At 44.4% G+C, this 24491-nt stretch overlaps 1 protein-coding gene across 1 annotated transcript; it reads left to right on the top strand.

Moving 5' to 3' along the window:
* The first annotated feature begins 2601 nt into the window (after positions 1-2601).
* On the top strand, positions 2602-10581 carry elf3 (E74-like factor 3 (ets domain transcription factor, epithelial-specific)). Its single transcript, XM_078420354.1, has 9 exons — positions 2602-2707; positions 2885-3028; positions 3861-4091; positions 4579-4674; positions 5756-5881; positions 6872-6961; positions 7892-8008; positions 8639-8834; positions 9705-10581. Exons 2-9 carry the CDS (start codon positions 2890-2892, stop codon positions 9802-9804), a joined length of 1095 nt encoding a protein of 364 aa, XP_078276480.1. The 5' UTR covers positions 2602-2707; positions 2885-2889; the 3' UTR covers positions 9805-10581.
* The last annotated feature ends 13910 nt before the right edge of the window (positions 10582-24491 follow it).

The following is a 24491-nucleotide window of genomic DNA, read 5'->3' as shown; positions in this document are numbered from 1 at the left end:
GTTACGAGTGTAGGGATCAGCACCAAGACCAACCTTAATGTTAGTTCTGTGTTCTCTCTGCACAGACATGAACTTTTCAGGTATTTCCAGCATTTTCTGTTTTTATTCATTCCTCTGTTGGATGGTGGCATTTAACAAGGGCGTGTGGATGTGCAGGGAATGGAGTATGGATTGCATACAGGCATAGATTAGTTCAGCTTGGTGCTATGTTTGGCACAGACAAGGTGCACCAAAGCGTACTTTCTATGTTCTCTGAAGTTAGCAACACTTAGAGCAAGGGATATGGCGGCAGGAAATGGGGAATAAAGTTGTCCCAGAGAACCCTGAAACCCTCTCCCAAAGACAACTGGTGTCATTTGAGGCAACTGGAGCTTTCAAGGTTGTGACGGATTAATAGCCAGATCAGTTAACTGAACGGAGAAACGTGTAGGGAAGGAACTGCAGATGCTGGTTTGCTCCGAAGATAGATTCAAAATGCTGGAGTAACTCAGCGGGACAGGCAGCATCCTTGGAGAGAAGCTGCAAGAGATGCTTGCCTGAGATGCTTCCAGAGATGCTGCCTGTCCCGCTGAGCTACTCCAGCATTTTGTGCCCATGAACAGGAGACATGGGCTGGCGAGGGTAATGACCATAGATAGACACAAAATGCTGGAGTAACTCAGCGGGACACGCAGCATCTCTGGAGAGAAGGAATGGCCCGTTTCTTCTCTCCAGGGATGCTGCCTGTCCCGCATTTTGTATCTATCTTCGGAATAGGTGACGTTTCGGGTCGAGACCCTTCTTCAGACTGTTCCTTTTCGTCACCCAGTACTTCTCTCCAGAGATGCTGCCTGTCCCGCTGAGTTACTCCACCATTGTTCTGTCAATAGACAATAGGTGCAGGAGTAGGCCATTCGACCCTTCGAACCAGCACCGCCATTCAATGTGATCATGGCTGATCACTCTCAATCAGTTACCCCGTTCCTGCCTTCTCCCCATACCCCCTGATTCCACTATCCTTAAGAGCTCTCTCTTGAATGCATTCAGAGAATTGGCCTCCACTGCCTTCTGAGGCAGAGAATTCCACAGATTCACAACTCTCTGACTGAAAAAGTTTTTCCTCATCACCGTTCTAAATGGCCTACCCCTTATTCTTAAACTGTGGCGCCTGGTTCTGGATTCCCCCAACATTGGGAATGTGTAGAAAGGAACCGCAGATGCTGGTTTAAATCGAAGGTAGACACAAAATGCTGGAGTAACTCAGCGGGTCAGGCAAGTATCTCTGGAGAGAAGGAATGGGTCTCGACCCGAAACGTCACCCATTCCTCCTCTCCAGAGATGCTTGCCTGACCGGCTGAGTTGCTCCAGCATTTTGTGTCTACTACCTTTGTTGTGTCCTCCCTCTAGCCTTAGAGGGAGGACAGAGAAGGTTCACCAGATTGATCCCTGGGATGGCAGGACTTTCATATGAAGAAAGACTGGATAGACTAGGCTTGTACTCGCTGGAATTTAGAAGACTGAGGGGGGATCTTATAGAAACATATAAAATTCTTAAGGGGTTGGAGAGGCTAGATGCGGGAAGATTGTTCCCGATGTTGGGGAAGTCCAGAACTAGGGGTCACAGCTTAAGGATAAGGGGGAAGTCTTTTAGGACCGAGATGAGAAAACATTTCTTCACACAGAGAGTGGTGAGTCTGTGGAATTCTCTGCCACAGAAGGTAGTTGAGGCCAGTTCATTGGCTATATTTAAGAGGGGGTTAGATGTGGCCCTTGTGGCTAAAGGGATCAGGGGGTATGGAGAGAAGGCAGGTACGGGATACTGAGTTGGATGATCAGCCATAATCAGGCTCGAAGGGTCGAATGGCCTACTCCTGCACCTATTTTCTATGTTTCTATGAAGCAGCGTTTGCAGTTGCTTCCCACACAGGTGCAGCAGAGAGCAGCGGGGGAGCTCCATGCACCTGTTGTGCCGGCCAGGTGGAGCAGGTGCAGCAGGTCCGCTGGAAGGCAGGGTGAAGCGTCCTGTCTTGAGCCAGTCTCTCTCTCTCTCTCTCTCTCTCTCTCTCTCTCTCTGGTACACAGGTATCAGAGGAGCGGCGTGAGTGGGAGGTCAGGTCTGAACCGCGCCGTGGAAACAGAGAAGGGCAGAACAAACGCAAAGGAGACCGGATTTCATCTAACTTTTGAGTTGGGAAAGTGATGGGAAAAGAGCATCCGGCTGGAGTTCTTGATCCCAACACCAACTCTCTCCCCCCCCACCACTGTGAATGAAGCCACAGCCTATTGCACCCTGTTTTGTTTTGTTCTCTCTTCTCCAACGTTGCACAAGGTGTTGGCAATGGTTAATAGGAGCGGTCTGCTTTCCCGGCACTGCTGGGCTGGGCTGGGCTGGGCTTGGGCTTGGGCTTGGGCTGGGCTGGGACACTTTCCAGGGCGTTCTCTTCTCTCCTCCCTCTCTCTCCTCTCTCCACCGTCACCTCTTTATGCAAATCCTCGCCAGGTGACCATGGCCCGGGACCAGGTAGGAATTCCCCTACAGGTGGGGCATGTGTCCAGGCAACCATCATGTGATCCAGGCGCGCTATATATAAAGAGACAGGCTGTTTAAAAGCAGCACATATATGTGTTGTACTCGCACAGGATCACAGGAACACTCTACCTAGTGTGAGGGACAACCTTGAGTCGGGATTACGGACCGTGTTGTGCTAAAGCACACCGCTTTCTGCAGGTAGACCCCCCCTCAGAAGCTGCCAGGTTTTTCTACCTGGTCTTTGTTTATTGATTTGGCATCTATTTTTAAAAAAAAAATTTTTTTTAATGAGAAGAGATTTATGGAAAAGGAGTTTGGTTGCTGGAGAGAGGTGTGTTGGTGTTTGTACCGAAACTGGTTGCTTCCTTCCTGCAGGAGTGATGATGGCTTCGTCTTGTGGTCTCGGCAGTATCCTGACTGATGTGATGCGCTCTATGTACCAGACCGAAGACAGCCAGGGCTTGTCCACCTGCGGCAGGGACCTGCAGCTCGGTCCCATGCTCCCAGCCGACATGCCCGGTAAGCCAAGGGGGTGGCAAGGTGGGCGATGCAAAAGTAGACGGGGTAGGGGGTGGACTATGCCGAGAATTGTACAATAGTGGTAGCTGGGCAGTCAGTGCTGAGCCTGACGGTCAGATTGTCGATACAAGGCACTATAGCTGCCGGTTTATACAACAACACCCAAAAGGTGCTGGAGTAACCCAGCGGGCGGTTCTGAATAAGGGGTCTCCTCTCCAGAGATGCTACTTGACCTGCTGAGCTACTCCAGCACGTTGTGCCTTGATCAGTGAGATTTACGCCGTTTGATCGACTTTTACCTGTATGCTTGCCTGTTGCAAAGGCGAAACAACTGCTCAGTGACCAATGCTTTTTTTAAAAAAAAGCATGACATTATTGAGGAAATAGGCGCTTGGCTTCGTGGGATCAGTTAGAGTCCTTCCACTGTTCGCTTTCCACTGCTATTCTTGTTAGCGACTGAATGCCCAAATGCAAACATCAGGCAAAAGCAATGACTTCATAGAAAGTTATGGTTGACCAGCTGTTGTTGGTTGACACCCAGTAAATAAAGTATTATGTGTCCCTATTTGTTTTAGACTTTGCAGTTGATGTAAATGGAAGTGTGGATTGTCCATTAATGTAGTTGTACCTTGGTAGCAGGACAGTGTCGGGTAGTTTTACATTGGGGCAAATCCTGATAATGAGTCGAGTCACTTCAGTCTGAAGAAGGGTCTCGCTCGACCTGCAAAGTCGCCCATCCATGTTCTCAAGAAATGATGCCATGCCTGCTGAGGTACTTGGCACCTTGTGTCCTTTTGCCACTTCCTTTACTGGATTGTTTTACTTTGTCCAGATTGCACCTCTTGGTTTCAAATTGACCCTCAGTTATGGAGCAAGCAGCATGTCTTGGAATGGATCAGTTACCATGTGGAGAAACACAAGTACGATGCCAGCATTATTGACCTGTCCTTCTGTGACATGGATGGGGCCACACTGCATGGGCTGTCAAAGAACCAACTTGTATCCATCTTCGGTCCATTGGGGGAAGAACTCTACAGAAGTCATCAGGATTTACGTGAGAACAGTAAGTAAATCAGTAGTTACGTGTCGATCATCCGCTGTGTAAAGTGCTTATTTATTCAATGCGTAGACTCTCCTAACTGCTGGGCATGCAGTCAACGGTTTTATTTTTCCATTCACGATTATATAAATAAAAGTAAAATGGAAGGAAAGATGGAGATTAAGTAAAAGTTGCTGCTAATCTTAAAACTCATGGGCAGAGGCTTGCCCTGGTGTAGCGAATGATTCCTCGAGGAAAATGGGGAACCTACAGTTCATCATTTAGATCAATGATAACCTCTGACGAAAACTCCTAAACCGAAATGGAAACTTTTTTCCATTCAGTTACAGTCACTTAGAAATATTGCTACTTGCCCATGAATTCCGTGGCTGTTTAAAAAAAAAAAAGTGCTCTGTAAGAACATGTTCCAGCGAACGGTAAATAATAGTTTCTTGTAATGTCAGACATTATGCAAGAGACTCAGGTTAATATTGTTTTCTTTCGTCGCCAGGTTTTGATTTAATACCAGATGACTTCAGTGACATCTTCCTGCAAAGCATCCTCCCAGAAGATTGTAGCGAGTACAAGTTCCTAGACACTGTAATCAGTAAGTTTTTAAAAAAAAAAGCTTTCAAATGAAGACCAAGTTGATGGCATTTCATGCGCATTAACAATGGCAGTGTACCTTAATCTGACTGGCATGGACCTTTGTCTCAATGCTTGATACTCTAGTGTCTGCTGCCTTTATAAATGTGATACCAGATGCCAAGCCCTTTGAAAGGTTTTGGAGCGGGGTGTGTAATGTACTGATCTCAAGGAACCAATGTTCATAACATAGACCTGTTGGAGGACTGATAAGCTCAGAAATCTACCTCTTTATTACTTAATAAAATTGATTATTATTCTGGAAGCTCACTTGATCTGTTGACTCCTCTTGCTAGTACTATATTAGTGGTGAAATTAGTGGTTCCCAAGCTCCCAACTCTCTGGACGAAGTGAATCTGATTTTGATCACTCAATAATGAATGGACAATGTGGAATTCAAAGTGGTAAAGATTTTGATTTGTTTTAAAGGGATGCGCCAATATTCCCATTTTATTTTTGGTTTATTCTCATTTTTGGGGTGTATTTATTTTTCTCTCTGTGACTGTTATTTTTCCAGTGCATCGTGCACCCAAGCTAATCGTAAAAATGTTTAGGAAGGAACTGTATTAGTGGTGAAAAAAGGGGAATGGGAGGAGACTCTTCATGGCTAAGCACTCAGATTGAAATGTTGAAAGCCAACAGTTGCAAGTTGAGAGACTGGAAGAAGAATCTCCAGGAATTTTGGAGCTAAATTCTAACTTGAACTTTTTAACTTCTAAATTCCTATTTGGTCTTTGTTGGCACAATATTTGTGGGTTCAAATCAAATTCAGGACTGGAAAGAAAAGGGAAAAAAATAACTCGTTGATGAAATTGAGTTACTTTAAGCTCGGGTGCTGCCAATCATCACTGTCATTGCCAATGGGGATGGAGCCAACTACTTCCCTTTATGATTGTTGGAGTTTGACCATTTCTGTGCCAGTTGCCATATTCTTTAACCTTTGATCATATAGAAAGGGAGCAATTTTCCTGTCGTTTTTATCTTGAGATAATGATTGTGTTTGAATAGACCATTGTTTTCAATTTTTATCATTTTGCTCCTAGCTTGGAACGAGTTGGAAAATGAAGAGTCGCCTGATCACTGGAAAACCTTGCCCGATTTCCATCCCAGTGATCCTGGCTATGAATCTGCCCCCACATCTCCATATAGTGTGGACGACTCCAATCCAGGTAATTAGCCACGGTTCACAGGACTCACTGCCGACAAAGAGAAAGATTAGCTGATGCCTGCACTTGACGAATTAATTGAGATAGGGAAAGTTCTTAAAAATGATTTCTAAAAAATCAGCAAGACTAATTAACAGAAAGATTAGCACTACCAATTGAGCAATCGGTGAGAATATCCAGCAAATTACATTGACAATCCATGCAAAAAAAGTAATAGGTTCTGTTAGATCTTTATTTATTGGGCTTAGAAGTTCGCAGGCATTTTGGCAATGTGATATGAGGGCGTTTTGAACTGTACGTTTGTCATCGTTGTTCAAATATTAGCTCAGGGTTGGTCATGTGCACGGCATCTTCAGTGAACCAATCTCCACAGTGCCATTTACTTCCCCCCTGTTGGATTGGAAAGGTTCCTTGGCCAAAGAGAATTAATAAAGCAAAGACTTCTATTTGGTCGAGTAGGCAGGAGAAAAGACAGTTCTTCTGCGAGACTGAGTCAGTTGTGAAAAATGAATAGTCAAACGCTTATTCAGTTCTGTTGTTCCTTTCTTTTCTGGAGCCATTTGTGTTTGTATTGTGGTTTTTAAAAAAAAAACTTCTAGGACATTCAAAACGGCTAATCAAAAACTAATTTCATAGTTTATTTCACTTGATACTGCTCAGTAAATAGTGTTAAATGAAGTGAAATTGGCTATCAAAATCAGTTGAATGAATTTGAGTGATGCAATTAATTCTCTGAATGGAATTCTTTGCCTCAGAAGGCAGTGGAGGCCAATTCTCTGAATGCATTCAAGAGAGAGCTAGATAGAGCTCTTAAGGATAGCGGAGTCAGGGGGTATGGGGAGAAGGCAGGAACGGGGTACTGATTGAGAATGATCAGCCATGATCACATTGAATGGCGGTGCTGGCTCGATGGGCCGAATGGCCTCCTGCACCTATTGTCTATTGTCTATTGTCTATTAATATATAACATTTCACATTCTGACTGTATTACAGGTTCACAAGCTCCTAACTCTCCAGACTCCGGTGGAAGTGAATCTGATTTTGATCACTCAATGACGAATAGACAGCATGGAATTCAAAATGGTAAAGATTTTGATTTGTTTTAAAGGGATGCGCCAATATTCCCATTTTATATTTGACAATAGACAATAGGTGCAGGAGTAGGCCATTCGGCCCTTCGAGCCAGCACCACCATTCAATGTGATCAATTTGATTTATTCTAATTTTCTGGGTGGATTTTTTTTTTCTCTCTGGGACTATTATTTTTCCGGTGTAACATGCACTCCCAAGCTAATCGTAAAAATGTATAGGAAGGAACTGCATATGCTGGTTTACACCGAAGATAGACACAAAATGCTGGAGTAACTCAGCGGAACAGGCAGCTTCTCTGGAGAGAAGGAACGGGTGACGTTTTGGGTCGAGACCTTTCTTCAGAAAAAATGTCCTCTACATGTGCCTTCACCACATATGAGGGCTCATATACATTGGTTAACATCACCAATAGCTTGCATGGGCATCTCTCCATTTATGCTAATATTATAAGCAATGCTAGGCAGACACTATCCTACTGGGAGTTTTTAATGGCAATGAGGACACAATGAGTTGTCCAAGGAGAGTTGAAAGTTCTTGAAATATTATGATAAGACATTAACTATTACTGGCTTTGACTCTAGAGCTTAAACGTGAAAGGACTTTGTGCTTGCCCGTTGCTTCAATCAATATTTTTTAATATATAAATATCTTGAGATTGAAATTAATTTAACATAAAATCCTTATTACTGCCCATTGTATTGTCTTTTGCCAAAGTTTTTCAATAGAAAAAAAAACCTTTTTGGTAACATGATGTATAGATCGTGTTTGATAGGTTCATTTTTTGTGGTAGTTGAATTGTAATAGACTTTTTCATTGTTGTGCAGTAGACAGCCTTTTTAAGTTCCAACTTGCATTTCATTTTGACCAGTAGTAAATCCAATTTTTAAGGGATTATTATTTCTGCTGTCTCCTTTAATACAGAAGGATTTCCTAAAATTTCAAGCAATGATCCCAAACCACCCAAACGAGGAAGGGGAAGGCCAAGAAAATTTGGAAAAGAAGAAAAGAACTGTTCAGAAATGAAGAGAAGCAAACACTGTAAGTGAATTCACACCAATGCATCTCACATCCAATGAAAGCATCTTAAATGGAACTCTTCTCACAACAGGCATTCAATTCTGGATGAGTTATCATTGAAGCCTTTCTTCAATTAGAGAAATATTTTTTCTTGGCTCTTTCATAGGTACAACCTGATCTGTGCTGTTTTAATCAAAACAGTAATCTGCTTGCACCAAATATTTGATTTCACCCCTACTGTGTTTTTGTTTTGCGTTATTGTCCTCACACCCTTAAATCGCCAAAAACAGGTTCAACTAGTTACACAGTGTGAGCTGTTCAGTGCACAACAGTTCTTGTCCACCCGTGCAACTAGTCAATGCCCTTCAAATGTAATTTGCTGCATGAAGTCCTGTGAAATATTTTCAGGTTTGGTGTGAATCCTACTAGTTGGTAATTCTCCAAGTTTTCAAAATAACTCGAAACGCTTAAATTCACCTTGGAGGATTTGTCGATGGCCACTTGTTAGCAATCTGCTTTTTGTCCATTTAAGGACAATTACACAAACATTGGATAGCTAGCTCCCATTATATCCCAGCTGTCGTCTGACTTTGTTGTATTTTAATGTAACTCATTTAACTTTGATGACTAATTTCTTGTTTTCTTCCATAGCCCCACGAGGCACACACCTTTGGGAGTTTATTAGAGATATCCTCCTCCATCCAGAGGGTAACAATGGCCTTCTGAAGTGGGAGGACCGGTCTGAAGGGATCTTTAAGTTTCTAAAATCGGAGGCAGTGGCGCAGCTGTGGGGAGATAAGAAGAAGAACAGCAGCATGACCTACGAGAAGCTCAGCAGGGCCATGAGGTGAGCAGATCTTGCAGGAGGTTCTACCATTAGAAGGTAGAACAGCACAATGCAGGAGCGGGCCCTTTGGTCCACAATGTCCATGCCAAACGTGTTCCATTTTTGTTCATGGAGTATGGGCATCACAAGCAAGGTTGACACTTATTAGCAATTCCTGGTTGTCCCTGAAGATGGTGGCCAACCAGCTGCTTGCACGCATGGTGTTGAAAACTTGGCATTTATTTTAAGCAAGGAGGACCTTCAGGGAGCACTGTTATGTCCAAGCCAGGATGGGGATGAACTAAAACAACGCACTATGGGTTCTTTCAGGATGATGTGACAATGAGGACCTAAAGTGTCCTTTCTACTGCACATGTTAATGGAGGTTCAGTAGTAAAGCCCTTGTCTGCCTTTCTGACAGAGGTATATCCCATGGTTTGGGGGAGGAGAATTTCAAGATGGAGTTCAATCACTTTGGATCCGTGATAAGAGATTGTTGATTATCAATAAAAAACTGTAAAGAACTGAATTGTTTTTTGTTTTCTTAAAATAAATGAAATATGGGGCATCCGAGACCAGCGTCCGAGGGTAGTTAATCTGGGGAACTCATTCCCACAGAGGGCTGTGGAGGCCAAGTCAGTGAATATTTTTAAGGCAGAGATAGACAAATTCTTGATTAGAATGGGTGTCAAGGGTCATGTGGAGAGGGCAGGAAAATGGGATTAGGAGGCAGAGTTCGGCCATGATTCAATGGTGGAGTAGACTCGATGGGCCAAATGGCCTAATTCTACTCCTATAACTTGTGAACTTATGAAACCTTGTTGGTGGGAGAACTGAATCAATTGAAATGCTGGGGCGTGACCCACTATAACTATTCCTACTTTCTTGTAGATATTATTACAAACGTGAGATCCTGGAACGTGTGGATGGAAGGAGACTGGTCTACAAGTTTGGAAAGAACTCCAGTGGTTGGAGAATTGGAGATGCATAAGACGAAGAAACATTTTCACTCCAGTAAAAATTCACCTTCTCTATAAATATGTTTGCTGGCAGACAAACCCTGACAAAGAGATCATGGTGTGCACTGGACTAATGAACTGCCCCTCTGAGGGCTGTGCTCCATGGACACTAAGTGGTGAAACTTTGTTTCTTGAGAAGATGGGTGTGTTCGTGTTTGTCTTTTTAGAAATTCTCTATATTACCAGACTGCAGCCTTTCTTGGGCCAAAAGTATGTGCCATAAAAGTGGCACTGGAAATAGTATGCCTATATTTGGGCCAAAGTAGGTTATTGAACCAATTTGATATTTTTAGAAAAATGTTGTGGACCCGAATCCCACTGAATGTGCAACACATATTTCGAAGGTATCGGGCAAGTGTGAGCAGCCAGTTACAAGAATCAATCTCTTTATTCTACTCTGGCAATGTTAATATTGCTCAGCAACTTGAAATATGCTCTGTGGTGTCGACACATACAGATAATGTACAGCGGGACTTCTTTCTTTGCTTTTGCATAGAAGTGCATTTTGTATATAGTTTGTGTTACAGAGATCGCTAATCTATGTATGTTTTATATGTATAAATATATTATGAAACAATGGGAAGCTATTCAGCTGGACTGTATAACTTCCACTGGAACCTGACTGTACATATGATTTAAATGAAAAATCTGGGGTAAATATTCTTTAATAGATTGACTAGATTTTGTAAGAAGTTTAAAGTCCCTGAATATAAAATTTTGGATCTGCATGTCCTTTGTTTATTTTCCTATGAATACATTAATATTTTGCAAATAAAAACAAATTTTAAAATGAAAACCCATCTGTTTTGTGAGTCTGAATCACCAGTTTCAACTGTGATAGTATTTTCATGGTGTCCCCGATCTTAGTTTTCCCTATTAGAATGTGGGAGTTTACTGTTCTTGTCACCAGCAGAACATTTCCCATTGTAATCCATGCTCTTGAATAATATCCAGCAGTGACTCCTTAACTTGAGGTAGAGTCCCATTGTACCAATGTGATCTATTGTGACTGCAGACCAATCTCTAAGTTGATGATTGCTGACTTATTGCCTCGTCTCTGATCTCTGCCTCAAGACCTGACTCGTCTCGTCAGTCACACAAACGCAAATTGGAGGAATGGCATCTCCCATTTCGCTCGGGCAGCTTACAGCCCAGTGGTATGAATATTGATTTCTCTCACTTCAGGTAGCCCCGGCATTCTCTCTATCCCTCCCACACCTAAGTTGCACTAGCTTCTCGTTTTCACCCAAAAAAACAGCTAACAATGGCCTGTTTCCTTTATCATTGTTACTTTTTTGCATATCTTTTATTCATTGTTCTTTATCTCTCCACATCATCGTCTATATCTCTAATTTCCCTTATCACTAACCAGTCTGAAGAAGGGTCTCGACCCGAAACTTCACCCATTCCTTCTCTCCAGAGGTGCTGCCTGTCCCGCTGAGTTACTCCACCTTTTTGTGTCCATCTTCGGTCTAAACCAGCATCTGCAGTAACTTCCATCTCTTCAGTCTATTTGTAAATAAGATTAACCTAGTCAATTTTGAAATTTGGGTGGCTTAATATACAAAAACCTCTGGATAATGATAGCTCTAAAATCTGGTCCAGAAATTAATTTACGCGTGGCGATGAAGCAATTATTTAAGGGAATATTGAGAAAACAATAATGTAATGAAGCAATCCTAGGGTAACAGAAAGCTGGCAGTGAATTAAAGGACAATTATTGAGGTGATTTGGTTAAGGTGACAGACATACTGTGGAAAAAGGTGATAAAGTGGGGTGTTATGCATATCAGCAGAGATTTGACAGCTTAAACTGCCCAAAATGTCCAACCTCATCAATTTCAATTCAATATCAATTTTCATATCAATATTGACTTTACTTATTATAGTAGGAATCTAATCACAGTGAAAATATATTAGGATGAAAATTACCTGATGCCACCTGAATACAATAGGTTTGTTTGGTAATCAGGTTCACATAGAAATTGCCATAGAGACTAATGACTACTTATAACATTGCTTGGCAAAATTCTCCTCTAAGACTAGCCTAGCCAGATAATAGAAACTAATAGAATGAAGGCTAAATGGTTTCTAATTGTCAAATAAGCTCGACAATGAGATTAGTCTTTAGACTGTCACCAAATCCGGGAAAATTCCAACCTCCCTGGTCTTTGGTGAAACAAGTACAAACATTACAGTGTAATAAATCTACTAAGTTTTCAGCAGTAGCTTTATTACGAAGATATTCATACCATTTTACACACAAAAAGTGAGAGATTTTATACTGGTGTCATCCATATTCCAGAACCCTTTGTTTTTCTTTTATCACGTTGAGTTTGGTTAGATATTTTATACATTTAATGCAAACAGCTTTATTCATGCATCTATGCAGTTTCTCTCTTGGGAGCTTTGCACATTGTGGAGTGAGGAACATAACAGTGAAACATGATTTTAATTTTCACTGTCGGCTCCACAGTTTATACACTGTAGGTTGCCTCCATCTTGATTACAGACATGGGCGGATCCATCATTGTTCTCACCAAGTATACCATGTCTTAGAAAAAAAGACAAAAAGTGCTGGAGTAACACAGCTGATCAGGGAGCATCTTTAGAAAACAATGATCGGTGATGTTTTGGGTCGGGTTACTTCTTCAGACTGATTGTAGTAAAGGGGAGAAAACTGGTCCCTTACTTCAATCAGTCTGCAGAAGGTCCCAATCCGAAACAACACCTACCCATCTTCTTCAGAGATGCTGCCTGACCTGCTGAGTTACTCCAGCACTGTCTTTTTTTTATAAACCAGCATCTGCAGTTCCTTGCGTCTAAACCATATCATGTGGTTGTACAGATAACTTGTGCCCCAAAGACCGGATCCAATCTGAATTTGAGTTAAAGCTGCATCTTCATGACTACTTATAAAAGAGTCCATTGCCTAGACATTTGAGCCTTGTGTAGCCTTTGAGCCACATGAGGCGGCATGGTGGCACAGCGGTAGAGTTACTGCTTTACAGCGCCGGAGACCCAGGTTTGATCCTGACCATGGATGCTGTCTGTATGGAGCTTGTACGTTCTCCCCGTGATTTGCGTGGGTTTTCTCCAAGATCTTCGGTTTCCACCCACACTCCAAAGGCATACAGCTTTGTAGGTTAGTTGGCTTGGTATAAATGTAAAATCGTCCCTAGTGTGTGCAGGATAGTGTTAATGGGTGGGGATTGCTCTTCGGTGCGGACTTGGTGGGCCAAAGAGCCTGTTTCTGCACTGTATCTCTGAACAAAATTAAACTAAATGCGCAGAATAACCAGTTTAAAATGACCATGTCCATTTGCAGTGTAGGTTCTGCCCACCTGGATGCTGGACTGGGCACCTCCTCTGTGCAATTCACCAGAGTGCAGGCGTTATTGTCCCGCTGTCATTTGTTCCCATTACAAGATCATCAACGCAAGCTGGTTTTTGCCCTACTGGTAGAAATTGTTCTAATTATGAGAAAACTTGCATTTTTCACTCACGACAGAGCACTGAGCCAACCGTGTGTGAGTTAATCTGTCCTGCTGGGACACTGATGTTTTGCTCTGAGTGTACTGGCCTGGCTGTTCACGGCACTGTTTGTACCTGGAATTGTTTCTACACGTCAGGGGTTTTCACTCCACAAATCAACGCAAAAATCTCTGCCTCAACTATGAGTTAACAGCTTACAAACACTCAAGAATGGAATCTATCCTCGGGAAATATTATTGGGGGACCGGGGTGCAGATACCCACATAGACTAAAGACATTGAATATTTCTCTGTGTACCATCTCACTTATTCGCTCTGTTTCCCCCTCATCTCCACAGCAGTGTTATTCTACTGCACTGGCCTACCATAGAAAGTGTACTTTAAGGCTTTGACTTGCCTTCCAGCAGCCAGAATTATCAAATGCAACTGCACAGGAGATTTCAATAGTGTCAAAGGAACTACAAACACTGCTGGGATCAGGTAATGCACGGGGAATGTTGAAGGTTCTGGAAACGAGTTGAGCGATTTTCCTGAGAGGAATACTTCACCAAATTAGTCTTTTTTTTTTGTGGGTACCAACTTGGGCATTGGGGATAAATATGATATCCATTTATCACGACAGAAATGGGTGGATTTCAATTTCTAGGCATTTAATATTCTCCACCACCCATATTTTTTTTTAACCAGAATGGTACAGTGGTTAAGAGAATTAGTGTATTTGGAGTAATTCGAGAAGATGGGATTATTCCGCTTTGAAAAGAGAACATTGGAGAGATTTAACAATGTGTAAGTGGAGAGAATCAGATTGCACCACAGGAGTGATGGAAACCAAAGGCATGAACTTAAAATATTTGACAAATTAATCAGCTGAGAGGAGGAGTCAGATGTCCACACAGTGAGCTATGATGATGTAGAACATACCGTCTGAAAGGTAATGGAGGCAACTTTTAAAAGGGGATGATAACAATTTGAATAGATAAAGAATTCCAGGACCTCTGCAAAAAAGATTGGTTGGAGGGCTAATTGACCCAGCACCATCTATGTGGGCAGATGGTCTCACTGTGTAGATCCATTTAATAATTTGAGGCACAGATTTCTTCAGTTTTGGATCTGTGATGTGACATCAACGATGGACTACAACTGTTGGCCTCTGCCTCATAGATAGACTGAAGGAGTCAGTCTATCTTTTTTTTAAGATGGTGCCGACGATGGCTGCCATGGTGTACTGCTCCTTGCTGTTTTGTATGTGTTTGCTCGTTTGTGTCATCTGTGAAAATCCCACCAAGATCATTTTCACGAGAGGGGTACTCATTAACATCAGACATACGGTACCTTCAAACATGGTTCTGGATTTCTCTCATTCGCTGGATTATTTGGACATAGTCGTCGGCGGGGCTGTGGCTGTGTTCAAGGTCGTGAGACGGAGGAGGACCCGTGGGAAGCACTCTAGAGCACTCGCCCGACCCCGGCGATGAGGATTACGGACACCGCTTCCGAGTATATTCCTGGCAAATCCAAGTTCTCTCAACAACAAAGTGGACGAACTGCAACTCCTGTGCCACACTAACAAGGACTTCTCTCGAGCCGCTGCCCTTGGCTTCACTGAGACCTGGCTGTGTGAGTCGACCCCGGACAGCGCGCTGCAAATGGCCGCAACTTCAACTACACAGAGCGGACCGCCACGCAGAGGCAGCGGGGAAATCAAGAGGAGGTGGAATATGCCTCTACACTAACCAGGATTGTTGCAGCCACATCACGGTGCTGTGTAACCTCTGTTCCCCCAATCTAGAATCATTCTTTATCAACTGCAAACCCTTTTACTCTCCGAGGGAATTTACCTCTTTTATTCTCGCTGGAGTTTACTCACTCAAACCTGCGTACGTGAAGTGCAAACGCAACTCGCTGACCAGGTATTGAGGGTATAGAGTGACTTCCCGGACTCCATGGCCATTGTTTTGGGGGACTTTAACAAGGCCAACCTCAGTCGTGAGCTCCCAAAGTACAGGCTCCAAAGTTACCTGCCCCACCAGAGGGGAGAGGACACTCGATCACTGTTAGACTTCAATCAAGAACGCGTATCGCTCTGTTCCTCGGGCGTCTCTGGGTCTCTCCGATCATTGTTTGGTTCACCTTATTCCGACCTACAGGCAGAAACTAAAATCTGCTAAACCTGTGGTCAGAAAAGGTGGACGAGCGAGGGCATTGAAAACCTTCAGTCCTGCTTTGACTGCACTGATTGGAATGTGTTCAGGGAAGCGACCACAAGCCTCGATGAGTACACAGACACTGTGACATCCTATGTCAGCTTTTGCGAGGCCAGTTGCATTCCCACGATGACCCGGATATGGTTCAACAACAATAAGCCCTGGTTCACAGCAGATCACAGACAGCTCCGCCAGTCTAAAGATGAGGCCTACAGGAGCTGGGATACAGACCTCTACAGGCAGGCCAAGTACAAGCTGAGAAGAGGAATCAGAGCTGCCAAGGAAAGGTACTCTGAGAAGTTGAGGAGCAAGTTCAGGCTAATGACTCTTTTTCAGTTTGGAAGGGCTTGCAAGAAATCACCAGCTACAAGAGGAAGACCCCACGCTCCTTGGACAATCGTCAGCTGACCAACGACCTGAACGGGTTCGACTGCAGGTTCGATAAACAGAAACATAACCCTGGTACCCCCTTCCCCCCTTCCCCAATCACCACTTCACACCCACTCACAGCCTGACTCCAGTTTGAAAAGACTGGTCCCTTCCCCATCCACCCCTCCCCAATCACCACTTTGCACTTACTTACAGCCTGACTCCAGTCTGCAAAGACTGGTCCCTTCCCCATCCACCCCTCCCCAATAACCACTTTACACCCACTTACAGCCTGACTCCAGTCTGCAAAGACTAGGCCGTCGTCCGCTACCCACCCCCTCCTTGCCGCCCAACATCAGTCTGGTCACCTCCCCATCACCAACAATAGAACTTGAGGAGGTGGAGAGGCTATTCAGAAGACAGAAAGGCTGGAAATCTCCAGGACCGGATATTGTTTCCCCCTCTACCTTCAAGCTCTGTGCCGAACAACTGGCACCGATCTACACAGACATTTTCAACCAGTCGCTGCAAACCTGCACTGTCCCTGCCTGCTTCAGAGTCTCCACTATTGTCCCTGTACCCAAAAAGACAAGGATCACTGGTCTTAATGACTACAGGCCTGTCACACTTACCTCTGTGGTCATGAAGACCTTTGAAAGACTTGTGCTGGCCCAGCTGAAAAACATCACAAACCCCCTGCTGGACCCCCTGCAGTTTGCATACAGGGCCAATAGATCGGTGGATGATGCAGTCAACCTAGGCCTGCACTTCATCCTCTAGCACCTAGACTGCCAGGGGACCTATGCAAAGATTTTGTTTGTGGACTTTAGTTCTGTATTCAACACCATTGTGCCAGAGCTACTACACTCCAAACTCTCCCAGTTGACTGTGCCTGAACCCCTCTGTCAGTGGATCATCAACTTCCTGACAGACAGGAAGCAGCATGTGAGGCTGGGAAAGCACATCTCGGACCCGCAGACCCTCAGCATAGGAGCACCGCAAGGCTGCGTACTCTCCACTCTCCTTTACTTTCTCTACACCAACGACTGCACCTCCACAGACTCCTCTGTCAAGCTCCTCAAGTTTGCGGACGACACTACCCTGATTGGACTGATCCAGGATGGGGACGAATCTGCCTACAGAGGGGAAGTCACACAGCTGGCGTCCTGGTGCCATCGCAACAACCTGGAGCTCAATGCTCTCAAGACAGCGGAACTAATAGTAGGACTTTAGGAGTTTCCCCTTCCTCCACTCACCATCAACAACACCACAGTCACATCTGTGGAGTTATTTAAGTTCCTTGGAACTATCATCTCCAGGGACCTTAAATGGGGGGCCACCATCGACTCCACAGTCAAAAAGACCCAACAGAGGATGTACTTCCTGCGGCAACTGAGGAAACAAAATCTGCCACAGGCAACGATGGTCCAATTCTATACTGCCATCATTGAGTCCGTCTTCACCTTCTCCATCATGGTCTGGTTTGACTCAGCCACCAAGCACGACATCCGGAGGCTGCAACGGATCGTTCGCACAGCTGAGAAGGTTGTTGGCTGCAACCTTCCCCCCATTGACGAACTGTACACTGCAAGGGCCAGGAAGCGAGCGGGCAAGATCATCTATGACCCCTCTCACCCCGGCCTCAAACTCTTTGAAGCACCCCTCTGGAAGGCGACTCCGGACTGTCAAAGCAGCCACAGCCAGACATAAAAACAGTTTTTTTCCACGAGCAGTAGCACTACTCAGTAACCAAAAGTCTGTAGTCTCCTTTTGCTCTGGTATTTTATTTCATTCACATGTTTAATCTATAATGTTATATTCTTAATGTTTTATGTTTAATTCTTAATTGTTTACTCTATGTCGTGTTGTTACTTGCGAGCGGAGCACCAAGGCAAATTCCTTGTATGTGTACATACTTGGCCAATAAAACCTATTCAATTCAATAATTACTGTGGTTGTTAATCCATTACTGACAGGCGATCAGAGGGAAGTAACATTGTCAATAGTTAGATAATGAGGCAGAATTTTTTTTGTTGAAAGCTTCATTTCTTGAAGTGAGCTGGCTAATATTTAATTGCTTAATAAATTGTACTGAAATATATTTTGTTTATAGTTGCTCTTTAAAAGTTATTTCATTGAATTTTTTTAATTAATTATTTTAATTAATTTTCATTTATCATTTCATTTCATTGTGTAAAAAGGTGTGATTTATTGTTGGATCCACTCCAAGCATCATGACAGCTACAAAGAGCTGGTTCACTAGACAACCAGACAACAGACAACCAGACAACAGCTGGTTAACCAGACCACCAGACTAAAAGACTAAAGACTGAACATAACTAGCAGACCAACTTCTATTCTCAATACTCTGACTGATGAAGGCCAATGTGCCAAAAACCTTTTTGACCGCCCTATCTACCTGTGACGCCACTTTCTAGGAACTACGTACCTGCACTCCTAGATCCCTCTGCTCTACAACACTCCTCAGAACCCTACCCACTCACTGTGTAGGTCCTACCCATGTTAGACTTCCCAAAATGCAACATCTCACATTTCTCTGTACTAAATTCCGTCAACCATTCCTCAGCCCACCTGCCCAACTGATCAAGATCCTCATGACAGCAATCTTCACTATCTACAATGCCACCCACTTTTGTGTCAACTTTCTAATCATGCCATGTACATTCTCATCCAAATCATTGATGTTGATGGCAAGCAGCAATGGGCACAGCACTGATTCCTGAGGCACACCAGTAGTCACAGGCCTCCATTCCAAAAAGCAACCTTCCATCATTACCCTTTGCTTCAATCGACAATAGACAATAGGTGCAGGAGGAGGCCATTCGGCCCTTCGAGCCAGCACCGCCATTCAATGTGATCATGGCTGATCATTCTCAATCAGTACCCAGTTCCTACCTTCTCCCCATACCCCCTGACTCCGCTATCCTTAAGAGCTCTATCCAGCTCTCTCTTGAATGCATTCAGAGAATTGGCCTCCACTGCCTTCTGAGGCAGAAAATTCCACAGATTCACAACTTTCTGACTGAAAAAGTTTTTCCTCATCTCAGTTCTAAATGGCCTACCCCTTATTCTTAAACTGTGGCCCCTTGTTCTGGACTCCCCCAACATTGGGAACATGTTTCCTGCCTCTAACGTGTCCAACCCCTTAATAATCTTATACGTTTCGATAAGATCTCCTCTCATCCTTCTAAATTCCAGTGTATACAAGCCTAGTCGCTCCAGTCTTTCAACATATGATAGTCCTGCCATTCCGGGAATTAACCTAGTAAACCTACGCTGCACGCCCTCAATAGCAAGAATATCCTTCCTCAAATTTGGAGACCAAAACTGCACACAGTACTCCAGGTGCGGTCTCACTAGGGCCCTGTACAACTGCAGAAGGACCTCTTTGCTCCTATACTCATTCCATCCATGAAACCACTTTTCTATCCATTCAGCTATCTCTCCTTGCAATCCTATGCGATCTAACCTTCCACAGCAGCCTACCATACAGCACCTTGTGAATGCCTTGTTGAAATCCATGTACTGCATCTACAACTCTGTCTTCATCAACCTTTATGGTTACATCTTCAAAAAACTCAATCAGATTTGTGAGCCACAGCCTCCCACATACATAACCATGCTGACCGTCCCTAATCAGCCCTTGTCCATCTAAATGCATGTATATCTTATCCCTCAGAATATTCTGTAGTCACTTTCTTACCACATATGTTAGGCTCACCGGCCTGTAGTTCCCAGGCTTTTCACTGCAGCCCTTCTTGAATAGAGACACAACATTTGCCACCCTCCAGTCTCCCGGCATCTCACCTGTATTTAATGATGAATCATAAATCTCAGCCAGGGCTCCTGCAATTTCCTCTCTGGCTTCCCACAGTATCCTCCGATATATCTGATCAGGCCCGGGAGATTCTGAACTGATTACAAAGTTCTTGCTGGTTTCAGCATCACACTGCAACTTGGACATGAAAGTCTTTTCATAATGATCAAAAGTCATTAGAACATTTAGGGAATGGCAGCCTTTTTGTATAATGGTGAGATTTTGTTTCACATCAGGACCCTGAATTTCCATGTACCTGCAAGCAATCAAACCGCAAGCCTTTAAGAAGCTCACAATCCTCACCACTCTGCCAGATGCTCACTACTCAAGAAAGGGATGAAATCCCTCCACCCTGAGCAAAGAGCGTTGGTGACCTCCAGACGCATTGCAATTGGAGTACTAGGGCCTCGAGTATGGTGCCCTGTATATTCATGGAGTACTAGGGCCTAGAGTATGGTGCCCTGTATATTCATGGAGTACTAGGGTTGGATTATGGTGCCCTGTATATTCATGGAGTACTAGGGTTGGTGTATATTCATGGAGTACTAGGGTTGGAGTATATTCATGGAGTACTAGGGTTGGAGTATATTCATGGAGTACTAGGGTTGGTGTATATTCATGGAGTACTAGGGTTGGAGTATATTCATGGAGCACTAGGGTTGGAGTATATTCATGGAGTACTAGGGCCTGGAGTATATTCATGGAGTACTGGGGTTGGATTATGGTGCCCTGAATATTCATGGAGTACTAGGGTTGGAGTATATTCATGGAGTACTAGGGTTGGAGTATATTCATGGAGTACTAGGGCCTGGAGTATATTCATGGAGTACTGGGGTTGGATTATGGTGCCCTGTATATTCATGGAGTACTAGGGTTGGAGTATATTCATGGAGTACTAGGGTTGGAGTATATTCATGGAGTACTAGGGTTGGAGTATATTCATGGAATACTAGGGTTGGAGTGTGGTGCCCTGCCTATTCATGGAGTACTCATGGAGTACTAGGGTTTGGAGTATTTTGCCCTGTGTATTCTTGGAGCGCTGGCGTGATCTTTTCTTTCCCGCCAAATGTCAGGGTCCCAGGAATGTTTGCCTCAAATGCTTTGTGTCCATCAAGTTCATTTAGGGAACAAATACTCACTGAGTACTTCCATCAACGTTGTGGAAACGGCTCAGTGAGCAGGGGGAGGGGAGGAGGGTGTAGGTCAGACGAAGGAAAGGCAGTGGAAACACAGGGAGACGAGAAGTAGGGTTTAGTTGGATAGGGAATTCTGGAGATGGGAGGAAGGTTCCCTTTTCATCACCCTGGGACTTAAACATCCATTTGGGTGGAACAGCAATTCACATACACTTGCATTTTGGTGACCTGCACTCAGTCTCATGATCTGATCTCCACTACATTGAACAAACCCAATGCAGATTGGGTGAGCTCTTTGTAGACCATCTCTGTTCAGGTTATGTGGGAGATCATGAGCTTCCAGTTGTGTGTCACTGTAATTCTCCGTCCCGACCGCACTCTCTGTCCTTGGTCTCCTACACTACTTTAAAGACACCAAACATAAACTCAGGTATTCAACACCTCACCTCAGACTGATGAACGGTCCCGACCCGAAACGTCACCCATCCTTTTTCTCCACAGATGCTGCCCGACCCGCTGAGTTACTCCACCATGTTGTGTCTAACCTCTCATCTGTGGATATGGCCGTCCTCTGATTTAACATTGAATTTAAGAAGTACAGATTTTTTTTTTTTATTCACTCAGCAAATATTTTTCTCTTTCACATTATTTCTTAATTTCTCTTCTGTCTCTAACTGCTGCTTTTTAAAAAAGTCACTATTACCTTGAGAACTTGTTAACATTGTTACCTTGGGCTCTATCGCAGGCATTCTCTCTGTTCCCTCTCACCTCTCCCAGCTCTGTTGAAGGGTCCTCACGTCAAACCTGGGCTCTGCTTCTCTCCAAGTTGATGCTGCTGGTTTCATTTCTTTTAAAATGAATGTTTGCAGCTTCACAGTAGATTTACAGGCATCTTACTGAGCTGATACATTTCCTGGAGATACAAGAAACCACAGATACTGAAATCTTGAGGGAAAACGCACAGCTGGAATAACCCAGCGGGCCAGTCGGCATCTGTGGAGAGAATGAACAGACACCATTTCGGGTCGGGACCCTTCTTCAGACTGGTCGAGAGAAGGAGAACTTCTTCAAAATGGTCAGTCTGAAGAAGGCTCCTGACCCGAAACATCTTCTGTCAATTTCCTCCACAGATGCTGCCTGACCTGCTGAATTACGACAGCACTTAGAATAAGTTATGATAAGTTTCTTCTTGAGGGTATTAAACATTTTTCGTTTGGCAGAGCCAAACTGTTTGAAGGTTATCTTGAAGGTCAATCTGAGTTGATTTTGTTTTATTGATTTGACTGGGTCCTCTGTGGTAGTGTGGTCCACTGTGGTCAGGGCGGCACGGTGGCGCAGCGGTAGAGTTGCTGCCTTACAGCGAATGCAGCGCCGGAGACTTGGGTTCGATCCTGACTATGGGCGCCGTCTGTACGGAGTTTGTACGTTCTCCCCGTGACCTGCGTGGGTTTTCTCCGAGATCCTCGGTTTCCTCCCACACTCCAAAGACGTACAGGTTTGTAGGTTAATTGACTGGGTAAATGTAAAAAGAAATTGTCCCTAGTGTGTGTAGGATAGTGTTAATGTGTGGGGATCGCTGGGCAGCGCGGACTCGGTGGGCCGAAGGGCCTGTTTCCACGCTGTATCTCTAAATCTAAAAATCTAAATCTATTGGGTGCTGAAGATAATTTATGAACCTTTTGATCCTTCCTCTAGATAGTGATGAGCTCGACTGGGTAATGGTAAGTTTGCAAATAAGGTGGATTTTAGACATTTTACAGTTTGAATGAATACATTCCCATGAAGCAGCAATGAATATCCTGCACTCTTTATGTGTAAGATGGTGGAACTGGGCCATTGTTTTCCTCAACTAAACTAAAAGATAATAAGCTATGACTTAACACCTGCCTGAACCGCGACTGACGTCTTTATTATTAATATTAATCTTACTCCTCAGGGGAAAGGATCTTCAAAACTTAAGTTGCACTGAATTCATTTTCATCAGATATTCCACCTGTGTGGTTAATTTTCTGCCCCTCCCCTCCTGTGATCTCCTGTACGGAACCTCAAATGTCCATGTCTTCAGGCACTGGATATTCCTCTTCAAACTTCCATTTGTAACCATCCTCAAGTGGAGAATGCCCTCTGCTCTTGCAAACCAGTTCCTCGTCTCCGTTTCTTCTGCTTTGCCAGTGAATACTTCCTGATACCACTGACATGTTCCTTTGGCATATTTATTTTATCTGCTGGGCTTTTATCAACCCATACAATTTGGGAAACAGACAGGTCAGGTGCAGTCAGAATGTAATAAATAGGAACTGCAGATGCTGGTTTATACCAAAGACAGGCACAAACTGCTGGAATAACTCAGCGGTTCAGGCAGCATCTCTGTAGAAAATGGATAGGTGACGTTTCAGGTTGAGACCCTTCTTCAGGCTGATTGAGGTGGCGGGTGGGCGGGGGATTGGAAGCAAGAAAAGACCAGGTCAAATCAGGGCCAGCAGCAGATGGCCTGAGGCAGGGAGGTTCCCTGATTGTTGGCTAGGAACATGTGGGGGCGTGGCTGTGTTCTGCAGCTGCGGCTCACCGGCAGTCTCTCCGTTTTTTTTTGTGTTTTTTTTGTCATTGTCGTTGTTAAATGTACGTTTTGTTTTATTTTTAATTCTGTGTATGTAGGGGGGTGGTGGGGGGGGGTGGGGGAAACCTTTTTTTCAATCTCCTCCTCAACGGAGATGCGACCTTTACCGTGTCGTATTTCCGTTCGCGCTACGGCCTAACATCGTGGAGTCGGCGGCCTCCAGCTGGGATCGACCTCGAAGACTCCGGTCGCAGGGCCTGGACTTACCATCTCGGAGGCTTCGGCCATTGGGCCCTGCAGACCGCAACATCGGGAGCTCGCAGGTCCCTGGCTGGCGACCGGCTTTTGGGAGCTCCAGCCGTAGCAGCTTCGACCGCCCCGAAGCGCGAGGTACGATCAACCCGCCCGCAGGCCCTTCATCGCCCTGCTCGGCTCGGCCGCGGCATTTTCCATCGCCCGGTGGGGGCCCAGGACTTTCATCGGCCTGCTCGGCTCGGCCGCAGCACTTTCCATCGCCCGGTGGGGGCTCAGGACTTTCATCGGCCTGCTCGGCTCAGCCCTGGGACTTTCCATCGCCCGGTGGGGGCTTCAAGGGGTTGGGAGCCTCGATCGCCTCGTGGCACCACGGGAGAAGAATGAGGAGGAGATAAGACTTTGCCTTCCATCACAGTGAGGGTATGCCTGGAGCAATCACTGTGATGGCTGTTTTGTGTAAAAAATTGTATCTGTGTGTCTTGTGCTTTTTGATGTCTACTGCCGGACCCTGACGTGAGAGGACGCTGGCGTTGAGTATTCGCCGCTTTTCCGTCAGGATAGTTTGTCTGTTTGTTTCTATGTTAATTGTATTTGTAAAGCGCTTTGAGCATGTGATAAGGCGCTATATAAAATAAATATATTATTATTATTATTATTATTATGATCCCAAGAGGGATAGGTCATTGCAAACTGTTAAATTGGTTAACTGTCTTTTAGTGGATGAACGGTGCAGTGCCTTTTTTTGGATCCCTTTGCAGTCCATGACATCCATACAGAGGTTTGTTATGGCACAGATTATCTCCTGCC

This window comes from Rhinoraja longicauda, chromosome 24 (genome assembly GCF_053455715.1).
Source record: "Rhinoraja longicauda isolate Sanriku21f chromosome 24, sRhiLon1.1, whole genome shotgun sequence".
NCBI classification, from domain to species: domain Eukaryota; kingdom Metazoa; phylum Chordata; class Chondrichthyes; order Rajiformes; family Arhynchobatidae; genus Rhinoraja; species Rhinoraja longicauda.
Note: the sequence above shows the minus strand (reverse complement) of the source record. Positions and strands in the feature narration are given on the sequence as shown.

Excerpts from the sequence above, each read along its gene's own strand:
- elf3 (XM_078420354.1), top strand. The coding sequence starts at position 2,890 with ATGATGGCTTCGTCTTGTGGTCTCGGCAGTATCCTGACTGATGTGATG. Across the intron at positions 4,675-5,755 it reads GTTCCTAGACACTGTAATCA|CTTGGAACGAGTTGGAAAAT; the intron begins GTAAGTTTTTAA and ends TTTTGCTCCTAG. Across the intron at positions 8,835-9,704 it reads AAGCTCAGCAGGGCCATGAG|ATATTATTACAAACGTGAGA; the intron begins GTGAGCAGATCT and ends ACTTTCTTGTAG.